The sequence below is a fragment of the Nicotiana tomentosiformis genome, chromosome 3 (assembly GCF_000390325.3).
Source record: "Nicotiana tomentosiformis chromosome 3, ASM39032v3, whole genome shotgun sequence".
NCBI lineage: Eukaryota > Viridiplantae > Streptophyta > Magnoliopsida > Solanales > Solanaceae > Nicotiana > Nicotiana tomentosiformis.
Window position 1 is genome coordinate 96,199,676 of NC_090814.1, and position 12,843 is coordinate 96,212,518.

Below are 12,843 nucleotides of genomic sequence, written 5' to 3' on the forward strand. Positions count from 1 at the left end.
AGGAACTTAGTTTTATATTTTTCTATTTCCAGAACTTTATTAAATTCGTTTGACATGGGAAAAATGTCTTTAAATGAAGTTATTTTCTATGAAAAGTGTTATACCTTGAAAAACTACTTTATGTACATTTTTCAGTGACGCGCAATCATTAAGATAAAGTATGAGATAAAATTTTGATAATGTTAAATACAGCATATCTGTTCTTCCCAATCTCTCTCCGGGCGAATTTGCAGTGCCGGGTACTCTCTATTTCTCCGGCGAACTTCACGATCTCCCTGCAAAAAAAAGTAAGTTCCCTTTGTTTCTCTCCAGATTTCCTCTCTTGTTCTGATATAAGACATAAGCCCTAAATCCGTTTCCAAATTGTTTTTAGTTAGCAGAAATGGAATGATGTTTGAATGTCTGACAATTGTTAATACTGCACGGAAATTGGATAAAAGTACAGAACTACTTTATTTGATAGCTACCTAGCTAGCTAAGTCAAAGCATTGCAAGTGTTACTTATTCTGGTAAAATGCTTTCTTAAATCGTCTAAATTACAAAGTGTTTCTACTTCAGATCACAAATCACAACTGAGTTTTTTTTATTGCTATACTCTGAATAATAGAAGAGTTATTAGCCGTTCTGATCATCCTTTCAGTCTTCTCACAACAAGAGGGACAAGATTTTAGATCAGTGGGTTCAGTTCTGACTCGATCTGGTGAATACGAGTTAATTTGGTCTAGACTTCATCAATTTTCGACTTGCTCCATGGACATATCCCGTTCCCATTTTTCTCAGCGCGAACACAATGATGAAAATGAATACAAGAAAGATGATCAAAATGACAGTGATATGCTCTCAAGCTTTCCCAAAGAAAATGGTTGGATGGTTAAACATCTTTACCAATACGAGTCCTTTTGGTTTAGTCCAGCAGCTATTAGAGGTATTAAGAGGGTGCAAGAATGCTTCAATGCTCAACCCACAGATTTTTTTCTAGCTACTTTCCCAAAAGCAGGAACAACATGGTTCAAGGCCCTTATTTTCTCCATCACGAATCGTGCTCGATTCGATTTCTCCTCTCACCCTTTGCTTGCCAAGAGTCCCCATGATTGCATTCCCTTCGTGGAATCCATCATACAAGATGAAACTTCCTACCGAGATTACCAAATTTCGTGTTCGCCATGTTGCCTTTTCGCAACCCACATTCCTTACTCTTTGTTACCAGCATCTGTAGTTTCGTCTGGTTGCAAAATTGTGTATGTTTTTCGCGATACTAAAGATGTTTTTGTTTCAACTTGGCATTATATGATAAAAATAAGACCCAAAGAACTACCATCTTTTCCGATTGAAGATGCCTTTGATCTGTTTTGCAAAGGTGTCTCACATTGTGGACCCTTTTGGGATCATGTCTTGGATTATTGGAAGGCAAGCATGGAAAATCCGAACAAGATACTTTTCATAATGTACGAGGACATGAAGAAAGATCCCATTCTCTGTCTTACCAAATTGGCTAAGTTCTTGGATAGGCCTTTTACCTTGGAAGAAGAGAGAGAAGGGGCTGTGCAGGAGATTGCAAGGCTTTGTGGATTTGAGAGTTTGAGTAGTTTAAAAGTAAACCAGACCGGAGTGATGCATTTCAATTCAATTGTAGTTGAGAACCGGCATTTCTTGAGGAAAGGTCAAGTTGGAGATTGGAAAAACCATCTGACGCTAGAGATGGCCCAACTGTTGGATGAAATCACTAGGCAGAAATTTGCTGGGACTAGCTTGATAGAAACTTTGTTTGTCGATACAATACCCTCTACTGTCGAGGCATAAGTTAGTGCTCTAAGCTAAGTACCAACTACCAAGGGATAAATCGCTAGTCAAACAGTATAAACAGCAATCAAATGACATTATGATTTGCTCCAGGGTTGTAAGAAATAAATACTTGCTTCACTGCCATTCTTTAAATTCTTAGCCTTTTTTAATATGCAAATGTAATTGTTCTGGTGTTGGTGCAATTGTCAAGTGATTTTATTCAATTAAACTTTCATTCCGTAAAGAATGATTTCGTACATATTAATAGCAGTGAAAACAATGAGTGGCTTGACACCCTAACTTGTGTTTCCATATTTTAGAAGTTGCCATGCATTGATGAAATTTGGATGCATGAACCTTAGTTATTTGGATATTGTGCTGCTGTTGTGGTTCATTTTATTTGCAAAAAAAACTGGTTATTTTATGCATGTCTATATATTAATCTACAAATTGTGAGGCAAAACTAATACTTCATTCCTTCTAGGAAAAATGAACCAGAAATGATTCTGGGATATTTCAACAGCAAGTTTTGTCCGGTCGGTAAATGCTTACTTTGACGAGCAATTCTAAAAAGGAAGAAGCTTTTTGAAGGATGGATAAGAAACTATCCCATCCAAAAAAAAGATTTAAAAAAAAGGATACTACTAACAAATTAGTGGAGCTGGTCACTTAAATGGTCCTAAATGTCTACAATCTTTGGCAAATCAAACTCAAATGTGATCTATCCTGTCAATCCCACCCGAAAGCTATCCATTTTAACGTGTCTTTGCCTAGCAAGATACGTCTAGTTCTCCCTCCATTTTTTAAGTGCTATTATGGTAAAGTGCATCTGGCTTACATGCTCGGATTATCTTGAATTTAGGGGAAGTTTCCTCAGATCACAAGTAATAACTAAGTTTTGCTTGCTAAACTCGGCAAGAAAAGTTATTAATCTTCCTAGGAAGTTTACTTTGCCATTCCCATCCTTATGGTCATTCTAGCTATTTGAGAGGTTGAGTTAGTCCATCTATCCTTAGACTTCAGCTTCTATGTCCCTTTCCCGTTGTTCACATTATCAGCTTGATGATGAATACAAGAAAGCAGATGAAAATGACAGTGACAGGCTCACAGGTCACAACTCTTCCCAAAGAGAAAGGTTGGATCACTGTATATGTATACGAATACCAGTCAGTTTGGTTAACTCCAACATTTGTTAAAGGAGTTAAGTTGGTTCAGCAATGCATCTATGCTCAATCCACTGATATTCTGCTAGCTACTCTCCCAAAATCAGGAACAACATGGTTCAAGGCCCTTATTTTCTCTATCATGAATCGCGTGTGATTCAATTTTTCTTCTCACCCTTTGCTTACCAATGACCCCCATGATTGCATTCCCTTCTTGGAATATATAATACGAGATGAAACTTCCTACCAAGATTATCAGATTTCATGTTTGTCACACTGCCTTTTAGCAACCCACATTCCTTGCTCTCTGTGATATCTTCTGGCTGCAAAATTGTGTATGTTTTTCGCGAGACCAAAGGTGTTTTTGTTTCAAATTCGCATTATATGACAAAATTGAGACCTGAAGATGCACTTGATTTGTTTTGCAAAGGGGTGTCACATTTTGGACCCTTTTGGGATCATGTGTTGGGTTATTGGAAGGCAAGCTTGGAAAATCCAGACAAGGTACTTTTCTTGACATACGAGGACATGAACAAAGATCCCATTCTCTGTCTTATCAAATTGGCCAAGTTCTTGGATAAGCCTTTTTCCTTTTTCCTTAGAAGAAAAGAAAGAAGGTGTTATGCAGGAGATAATAAAAATTTGTAGCTTTAAGAATTTGAGCAGTTTGGAAGTGAATCAGACCGGAGTGCAACATTTCAGTCCACAATTTGCTGTTGAGAACCGGCATTTCTCAAGGAAAGGTCAAGTTGGAGATTGGAAAAACCATCTGACACTAGAGATGACTGAACAATTGGAAGAAATCACTAGGCAGAAACTTGGTCAGTCAGATTAGTTTGATACAATAACTAATGCACAAATCATCAGTTAAACTAAGCAGTATCAAAATGGCATTTTTATTTACTCAAGAGTTCATATTGGTATTTCACTAGTGTTTTCTAAAGGTTAAACTTCATTTATATGCTAATGTAGTTTATTTTGACGTTATCTGTTTCAGGACGATCTTTTTCTATTAAATTTCATTCCAAAAAGAATTACGCATGTTAATGGCATTAAGAAATAGAATGATTTGACAGCAAATCACTTAATCATAGCAAGTTGATATAGTTTGATGTAAACACAGAGTATAATATCGCATTCCAATACTAAAGTTGGCAAGATCGATGAGATTCTGATGCATGAACCTTAGCTATTCGGTTACTGTGTCCTTGTAGTTTATTAAATTTTTTAATGCAAAAATTATTCATATAAATATTCTAATCGTACTAATTATCGGGCAAAACAACCCTGATGCCATCTTGGGGAACTATACCAGAAGTGATTCTTGGAGATACCGACACCCAGTTAGTCATATCTCCATTGAAGACTTAATCGAGAAAAAGAAAGAGGACTTCTATAAAGCCTAGTATGGTTTACCTAATTATCATCCGTAGCTACTATAATTGTTACTAACTTGTATTATTTATATTCAGACGCACAATGAATACAACTAAGGCGAAATACAGAAATACAAAAAAATAAAATATTGTCGTTGAGAGTTGAATTCAAGACCTCCGTTAACTAAGCGGGCGCTCTAACCAACTAAGCTACAAGGACTTGTTGCTCTGTTGTTTAAGATCAAAACAATTAATCTCTTATTTCATGGATTTGCTATAAAATTCAAATATAGCTACGAATAGTATTTTGTTGAAAGAATAGCTACGGATGATAAATACAGTGTAAATGTTTGATGTGTCGCGTAATTTTCCCAACAAAAAATTGAAGTAATTTGTCGAAAAAATGGGCTCGTTTCACTTTTAGCCCGCGCCAGAAATTATTTATATTCGATAGCCAAAAAAGTATATAAAATTTGTATAATTTTTATATATAATATACGTAATGTGTATATATATACAAAAATAATCGGCTATTATTTTGAGAGCGGACTTAAATGATTTGTCATATCGCAAAATTGTAACTACTGCATTCAATTGCTTTGACCTTTCAAACTTTAGACCTCCGAGTATAAAGAGATAGGCTTTGGTAAAGCTAAAGCCCAATTTCACAACCGAAGCTAAGCAGTAGAAGTGACGATTGCATTAGTAGCCACTTTTAAGCCTGTTATTTAAAATATATTCACAACTTACAGTGTATTTAAAACTTAGCCAATTCACCTAAATTTCAGGACTAAGTATTCTGAATTTTGTATCCTTAATTTTTGAGCTGCTAATTTGGAATTCAGGACTTAGTGTCCTAAATTTTGGAGCTGTTAATTTGAAACTCAGGATTAAGTGTTCTGAATTTTTTGAATTGCTAATTTAAAATTCAGGACATAAACTTCTAATTTTTGGATACAATATTCGAACTTTAGAATACGATGTCCTAAGCCAGTGTCCTAGAGTTTGAACGAATTAACTAATCTTTAAATATATTGTAAATTGTGGATATATTTTAAATAACTTGCTTAAAAATGGCTACTTGATGTCCTTTTCACGCAGTAGAAGTAGGTTTAGTATGAAGTTTATCAAAACTGGCTAAACTTTTCATAATTTGTTAAAATTGGATATAGTTTAAATAAGGGTTATTACAAATGGTCCAGAAGATAAAAGTAGCAGAAATGAAGGTGTGATGGATGTGCGGGCACACTAGGATGGATAAGATTATGAATGAGTATATTCGTGAGTGGGTGGGCGTGGCTCCCGTGGATGACAAGATGCAGGAAGCGGGGCTTAGGTGGTTCGGGCACATGTGGAGGAGGAGCTTAGATGCTCCGGTTAGGAGGTGTGAGCGTTTGGCTTTGGCAGTTACGAGAAGAGGTAGAGGGCGGCCTAAGAAGTACTGGGGCGAGGTGATCAGGCAGGACATGGCGCAGCTTCAGATTTCCGAGGACATGACCCTTGATAGGAAAGTGTGGAGGTCGAGCATTAAGGTTGTAGGTTAGGGGGTAGTTGTAGGTTAGGGGGTAGTCGAGCGTTTCTCCTCGCATGCGTCGGCTAGTCTGATAGTGTTTCGTCTAGGACTGCTAGCGGTTTTTGTTGTGTTTTAAATTTTTATTTTTATTTTTTTTTCACATTTTGTCCTTTCCATTTATTTGTTGTATTTTATGATGCTGACTGATACTATTTTTCTAGTTTCTGTTGTGGTTACGAATCTATTGTCTCTGAGCCGAGGGTCTCCCGGAAACAGCCTCTCTATCCCTTCGGGGTAGGGGTAAGGTCTGCGTACATTCTACCATCTCCTGACCCTACTAGTAGGATTCTACTGGGTTGTTGTTGTTATTGTAAGGGTATTACAAATGGCTATTTGGTGGCCACTGTCCTGAAGGCCTTATAATTTAAAGAATTATTACCATTTGCAGTTGAAAAAGGGACAGTAACTCAGTAAATAACTACTCCCTAAGTCCTTTATAAAAAAATATGTGACATTGGCTTTCTTAATTCTTAACACGTTTTATATTTAAAACTCTCTAATTCTTAGACTTCTTTTTTCCCTTTAGTTATGTGAATTAAGATGACAGGTTTAAAGAATATATCCTCCGTTTCATTTCATATGCAATGTTTGACTAGGTAAAGAATTTAAAAAATACTAATGATTCTTCACACATACAAAAAATAACTTTAGAACTTGTGATCTTAAATATGCATGATATTTCTATGCCTAAAACAAAATGCCATTAAAGTAAACTAAAAAGTTTATAATTAAAAATTTACAGATATAAAAAAGTGCCATTCTTTTAAAATGAACTAAAAAGAAAGAATATCATATAAAATGAATTAAACTCAAAGTATTAGATATTAGAAATGTTTTTCGTATTTTATGTGTATGTAATTACTAAAACATTGTACTTATGATTCCGTTTCATTCCCATATAAAATAAAATAAAATAAAAAGTATAAAGTAGTAATACTATACTAGTGTTATTTCAAGAAAATAGAAAGTATACAGGAGAGGGGCGTGTGGCTCAGCTGTAAGACCAAGCTATCTGCCACTAAATTGTTATCCTTTTCTCCACATAACTACTTTGCTGACACGAGCCCAAGTTAGAGGAGGCACGCACAGACAACTCCTTAAGAATTTCCCCTCTCCTAAGTGGAAATTTTAACGTTAGTACAAAATCATGTCATCCTCCGCTGTTGTTGCTGGTGCCTCGCCCTCTTCCTGCTCTGCTGCTTACTCGAGAAACCTTAGCATCAGCAATACTAGTGCTTCCATCCCATCCCCCAAATTGTCCACCGTTCCATGCCAGGTATTCCATTCATATCTCTTGAAATGCAAGAGAAAACACACTTTTAATTATTGCGTTACTCTCTCCGTTCACTTTTACCTGTCCACTAATAACTAAAATGCATAATTTATCATGATACTCATATTATTTGGTGTATGGTATTAATGGATTTGAAAAATAATTTGGAATGAGTAATTAATGCTAGGGGCAAAACAAGAAAAATAATTATTTTTCTCTTGATATGCGAAAAGTGAATGGAGGGAGTATATCGTAATATGAGTTCAAGCCGTGGAATAAGCCAAGTGTCAGGCACGCTGGCTACATCAGACGTCTTGGACAGGGGCAGATATAATGTGGTAGATGCGAGTTCAATTGAACTCATAACTTTTGACGCGGAGCAGAATTTTACATCATTAAAATTGCAAAAATAATGGGTATGAACCCATAATTTTAAAAATAAGGGAATCTACGTGGTATGCCCATTGAAAACATTAGTTAACATCATATACAATTAAAATATTTATTTTACTCTATATACTTACTTTATAAAATTATTTTACCATGTATACCTACTTTATTCTAAAATATAATACTGTATATTCCAAATTAGAATAATGTGATATATTTAATTTGGAATTGTATTCCAAATTAGAATATTGTAGTATGTTTAGAAAAATTATGGCATATTTGCTTTGGATACTATATTCCAAATTAAAATGTTGTAGTATGTTTGGTTCGGATACTGTATTCCAAATTAAAATATTGTAATATATTTGGTTTGAATATTGTATTCCAAATTAGAATACTGTAGTATGTTTTATTAGAATATTATGGTATATTTAGTTTGGATATTGTATTCTTCATTAGAATATTATGTTAAGCTATATTTGGATTTTCGATTGGAATATTGTGGTATCATTAGTTTGAATATTATATTCCAAATTAAAAGATTATGGCCTGTTTAGTTAGAATATTGTATTCTAAATTAGAATATTATGGTAAGTTAGGTTTGGATTGTATTCCAAAGTAGAATATCGTGATATGTTTTGGAATATATGGAGGTATAGCGTGTAATATTTTTGGGATATATGATGTAATTTTAAAACTTAGGGATACCATGAAAGTGAGTTCTACAAATGGGTATATCATGTAACTTCCCCTTAAAAATATAATGGGTTCAATGTTAAAAATCTTTAAAATTGAACTCATAGAGTTTAAATTCGGGATCCGCCTCTGGTCTTAGAGGTGCCGCCATTCCCTGGACCCTGTGTGAATGCAGTGGCGGAGCCAGGAATTTAACTAAGGAGTGTCAAAATATAAAAAAAGTAAACATACAAAGAAAATAAGGGAAGTCAACATATAGCATATATACATAAAATCAAATTTTGACCTAACTAGATAGTGTGGCTCCGTCACTGTGTGAATGTGTGATGCTTCGTGCATCGAGCGCCCTTTTTTTTTGGTGGCTTGATTATTTTCTTGGGTCAATCATATAAAATTATTTTTTGATTTTTCAATGGCGTATTCTGAATTGTGGATATTTTTGGCTTGAGCTGGACAGAAAACTAGTTTTCAAGGTTTATCACTACAAGAAGCCAAAAGGGGTGTTTTGAATTCATTTTTAGCTGAGAGCAAGAGGAATGCTATTAGCATTGGTGGAAGAAGTAGAACCCTTGAGATCACTGCAAGATCAACTGCTGCAAAGAATATCGAAGTTGAAGTTGATAAGCCATTGGGACTCACCCTTGGTCCTAAGAATGGTGGTGGGGTTGTCATTACGGTCAGTAATTACTTGCTGTCATTTACCATGTTTTACAAGTTACTAATCGATACTAAAAGTTACCTGCCATTGGCTATTAAGTTACCTGATAGTGTAAAATTTATTATCACATTGTCGTTGTATATTTGTTAAACTAAGTTACCTGTGATTGACTATAAAGTTACATGTGATAATTGGCTATTGAGCAGGAAAAGTTGCCTAATTAAAAATGAATGATTGACGTCAAAGATAATTTTGTTTTTATCTTTTGAATTAGGGTATAGAGAATGGTGGTAATGCTGCAAGGGCAGGGCTCAAGGTTGGTGACCAGGTAGTCTATACTAGTAGCTTCTTTGGCGATGAACTCTGGCCAGCTGATAAACTTGGATTTACCAAAACCGCCATCCAGGCGAAGCCTGATTCTGTCTACTTCGTCGTTAGCAGGTTAGCTTCTCCTTGGCCTTATATTCTGGTTTGAGTTTAACTTCTATACTAGCAGTGTAAAGACTTTTTATATTATCAGTTCACCTAAAAGATAATTACAAGTGGAGTTAGTAACCTCGAAAATTAGACAGATTACCTGCTACAACAGGTTAAAATACACAAATACCGTACAAAAAATTTATACTATCAATGTATAAGTTAAATCCTTTTGGTTTTGCTGCGGTAGTAGAGGAACATGGGATGAAATATGCTTGATTAGTGCAGCTCGTATATGATATTGTAGTTTTGAATTTCTCAATATTAATGAAGATTGGCTTGTATTTTTGCAAGCTTACTAATTATAATCCTAGACTCTTATGAATGATTTTTTTGGATAACTTAAAAAGAGTACTTAAAAGCAACTCAATGCATAGGGATGAGGTTATCTGGCCAATATATCAGTCAAAGGCTCTAAGAAATTGCATAAACGATGACAAGTTCACTTGGATTCTTGGAAATGCTATGATCTTTATTGACTTAAGCTATTGCTACTAGTCTTTTCCATATAAAAACACTAATATGTATGTTGTTTGTGATTGGCTTTTAAGAATTACTTTACCATCTTGTATAATGGGTTAAAATCTGTATTATCAATGCGCAATAAGTCTGCATAAGTTCTGTCATTGTAGTCATTATTTGCTCTTTCATTCATTCCTTTGGTACTTTTGAGTGTGAAAATATAGAGCATGATTGAAAAGTTGAGCGACATCCTAGTTCATGTTGATCCTGCCCTCCTATGACCCGAAATTAGACATCGCTTCCTTATTACAAAATTCTAGCCATGATGGAAATTTGATGGCCACATGTATGGATATTGACATCTTTATTAACAAAAAGATATGAGACTAACATATTTCAATGTATTGAATATCTTTGGTCGATATTTTGATGCAGAGGTGTCGATGTAGATGTTAAAAGACTGCCCAAGCGTCCAGCTCCTCCTCAATTTGGAAGGAAATTAACTGATGCTCAAAAGGCTAGTATTGATCCGTGCATCACTACAAATTTTCACTTTTAATTTGTAATCGCTTCATTTACATCTTTTATATTTGTTTCTTTGCCTAATCATCTATACTTCACTATCCTCAGGCCAGAGCAACACACATTTGCCTCGATTGTGGTTACATATACACTTTGCCAAAGTCTTTCGATGACCAGGCAAGATTCTGCACTTTTCTTTTAACTGTATTTCAATATAACAAGCCTATGATATCTTTTTTCGGCTTCAAAAACTTTTAGACGATTTCAGAGCTTAGGTTAAGCAGTTGGATTTTCAGCCCAACCGTTCAAAGTCTCTTCTTCTCCTTCAAATTAGCCCGCAGCCAAGTCTATGACTCTCTCATAACCTGTTGGCTTGCCTAGCAGTAACTCTGTGCAGACAAACAAAAGTCTATGACTACTTCTGAATATGAAAGTAAAAATTATTAAGAAAGGAGAAAGTAACAAAAAATTAGAAAGTGGGGACTAATGCTTGCAACAAAATGACTCGGGAGTGAAAGGATCAGGAATTCCTCTTCCAACTAGTCCCAGAATGGGCGCTATGGCAAAGAACAAGAAGAAAACACTGGAGAAATTTGTCTAACAGTAACAAAGGTTGCCACTACCTCAGCCTTTACAACAACATTAGGCAAGCCCCACTAGTACCTATCTATAGAGAAGTACCGGTGACAGCGACTTTCTAGGTTACAACTTACAATGTCATCTGAGTATTACGGATTATTCTTCCAACTAGTCCCAGAATGGGCGTTATGTCAAAGAACAAGAAGAAAACACTGGAGAAATTTGTCTAATAGTAACAAAGGCTTCCACTACTTCAACCTTAACTACAACTACATTACGGATTGTTACCTACCTATAGAGTAAAATTAAAGAAGTAGGGGTGACAGCGACTTTCTAGGTTACAATATGATCTGAACAATTAACTTCACTGCATTCAAGGAAGGCGAAAATTTGACGATTGAAATAACAAATGAGGGATTTGATTTGTTCTGTTTCTTGAATGCAGCCGGAGGACTATGCATGTCCACAGTGTAGAGCACCAAAGAAGAGGTTTGCAAAATATGATGTTAACACTGGGAGAGCAATAGGAGGAGGATTGCCCCCCATTGGTGTCATTATTGGTCTCATTGCTGGTATTGGTGGTGTTGGAGCATTACTGGTTTATGGTCTTCAATAAATGATCTTCTCTTAGTACAAAAAATTTCCTCTGATCTATACCTTAAAAAGTGTTAAAAACCATTGTTTCTGCTCAGAAATACACATTCCAACAGACTTCAACATGTTACCTTGTTGTTTTCCACTTTTCAGCTCAATAGCCTTTATTTTTCAAATCACATGATCTGTTAGTACGGAGTTGTAGATAACATAACGAATATTCGATATTGTTTAATTTTACTTTTAAAAAAAAAGGATTATACAGAAAAAAAAGAAGAGGAAACAGTAGTCATTTTGGTACTCGCATTGGTAATCGCCACAAAACTAATAATAAAACAATAATAATGATGCAACTGGGGAGGGTGCACAGTCCAAGCCTTGGTGGAGAATTTTCATAAAAAATAAAAATAAAAATGAAACTAATTTGGATTAGCCAATATTTTTATGAGAATAGTGATACTTTAAAGAATAATTTACTTGGCTTCTACAGCTCACTTTTATGTTTGTTACAGTTAGAGCATTAAAGTAAATAAAGTTTCAGGGACAACTTTTGTGGCTGACTTCTTCTGTCGCGAATAAAAGTATTACTCTATGTTTAGCGACCTACATCCACTACAGAAAATATATTTTCTGTGACGCCTTTATGGCGACTAAATAGGTCGCCACAAAAGGAAGTACTTCTATGCTATTTGGGGGCGGCGACCTACATTCGCTGCAAGAAATAAGTTTATGTGACGAGTGACGACCTTCTGTGGCAACTCATTTAGTCGCCACAAAAGGTAGTTTTGGATTCATTTGTTTATTTTTTCTGGCAAACATTATCACCACAAAATTTAATAATAAATTAATAATAGTATTTTAGCAGGGGTGAATGCACATTACTATTGGTCCGAGCCGCGTATATGATATACTAGTCTTAGGGTACGCGCAAAGCGCGTGTACCTATATCAATAAATATATAATTTTTAAAAATTATATAAATATTATTAAATAATGTGTTAGAGTTATTGAAAAATATCAAAGAAAAAAAATATAAGTTTTTAAAAATAATGAATATTAATCTCACTCATTAAATAAGGAATCCTATTCTACATAAGTCTTTATATGTCTTATTATAATTTATGAGATATGGAATATATATCTTATGAAATAAGAAGAATAAGTGTGAACATATTTCTATGGCCCTGAGAATATATACAAGGAAAAGAACGTAATACTCTTACTTCTCTTAAATAATATATATTTTAAAGTCCTTAATATTAAGATTTCTTACTTAATTCAATAAGAAAAAATTTAAT

The 12,843-nt window shown here is 34.8% G+C and overlaps 3 protein-coding genes across 4 annotated transcripts; all 3 read left to right on the plus strand.

Moving 5' to 3' along the window:
• On the plus strand, positions 1–2,082 carry LOC104113227 (flavonol sulfotransferase-like). Of its 2 annotated transcripts, none has more exons than XM_009623340.4 (2): positions 1–287; positions 374–2,082. In XM_009623340.4, exon 2 carries the CDS (start codon positions 751–753, stop codon positions 1,798–1,800), a length of 1,050 nt encoding a protein of 349 aa, XP_009621635.1. In that variant the 5' UTR covers positions 1–287; positions 374–750; the 3' UTR covers positions 1,801–2,082. The 2 variants fall into 2 exon arrangements, with proteins under 2 accessions (XP_009621635.1, XP_033516423.1); XM_033660532.2 differs by having other exon boundaries at positions 2–287; positions 641–2,082.
• Positions 2,083–2,871: 789 nt separating this feature from the next.
• Positions 2,872–3,780, plus strand: LOC104113226 (cytosolic sulfotransferase 6-like). The gene is made up of 3 exons (XM_070198847.1): positions 2,872–3,062; positions 3,233–3,449; positions 3,628–3,780. Exons 1-3 carry the CDS (start codon positions 2,872–2,874, stop codon positions 3,778–3,780), a joined length of 561 nt encoding a protein of 186 aa, XP_070054948.1.
• Positions 3,781–6,873: 3,093 nt separating this feature from the next.
• On the plus strand, positions 6,874–11,690 carry LOC104113228 (protein MET1, chloroplastic). The gene is made up of 6 exons (XM_009623341.4): positions 6,874–7,170; positions 8,711–8,929; positions 9,186–9,352; positions 10,286–10,367; positions 10,481–10,549; positions 11,397–11,690. The coding sequence occupies exons 1-6, from the start codon at positions 7,042–7,044 to the stop codon at positions 11,565–11,567; spliced, it is 837 nt and encodes a 278-aa protein (XP_009621636.1). The 5' UTR covers positions 6,874–7,041; the 3' UTR covers positions 11,568–11,690.
• The last annotated feature ends 1,153 nt before the right edge of the window (positions 11,691–12,843 follow it).

What these genes read in the sequence shown, in the direction of transcription:
- LOC104113228 (XM_009623341.4), top strand. Translation starts at nt 7,042, where the DNA reads ATGTCATCCTCCGCTGTTGTTGCTGGTGCCTCGCCCTCTTCCTGCTCT. An exon ending in GTCTACTTCGTCGTTAGCAG is followed by an intron (nt 9,353 to 10,285) that starts GTTAGCTTCTCC and finishes ATTTTGATGCAG; the next exon opens with AGGTGTCGATGTAGATGTTA. An exon ending in CAAAGTCTTTCGATGACCAG is followed by an intron (nt 10,550 to 11,396) that starts GCAAGATTCTGC and finishes TCTTGAATGCAG; the next exon opens with CCGGAGGACTATGCATGTCC.
- LOC104113226 (XM_070198847.1), top strand. Translation starts at nt 2,872, where the DNA reads ATGACAGTGACAGGCTCACAGGTCACAACTCTTCCCAAAGAGAAAGGT. An exon ending in CCAAAATCAGGAACAACATG is followed by an intron (nt 3,063 to 3,232) that starts GTTCAAGGCCCT and finishes ACTGCCTTTTAG; the next exon opens with CAACCCACATTCCTTGCTCT. An exon ending in GCTTGGAAAATCCAGACAAG is followed by an intron (nt 3,450 to 3,627) that starts GTACTTTTCTTG and finishes GAAGTGAATCAG; the next exon opens with ACCGGAGTGCAACATTTCAG.
- LOC104113227 (XM_009623340.4), top strand. Translation starts at nt 751, where the DNA reads ATGGACATATCCCGTTCCCATTTTTCTCAGCGCGAACACAATGATGAA.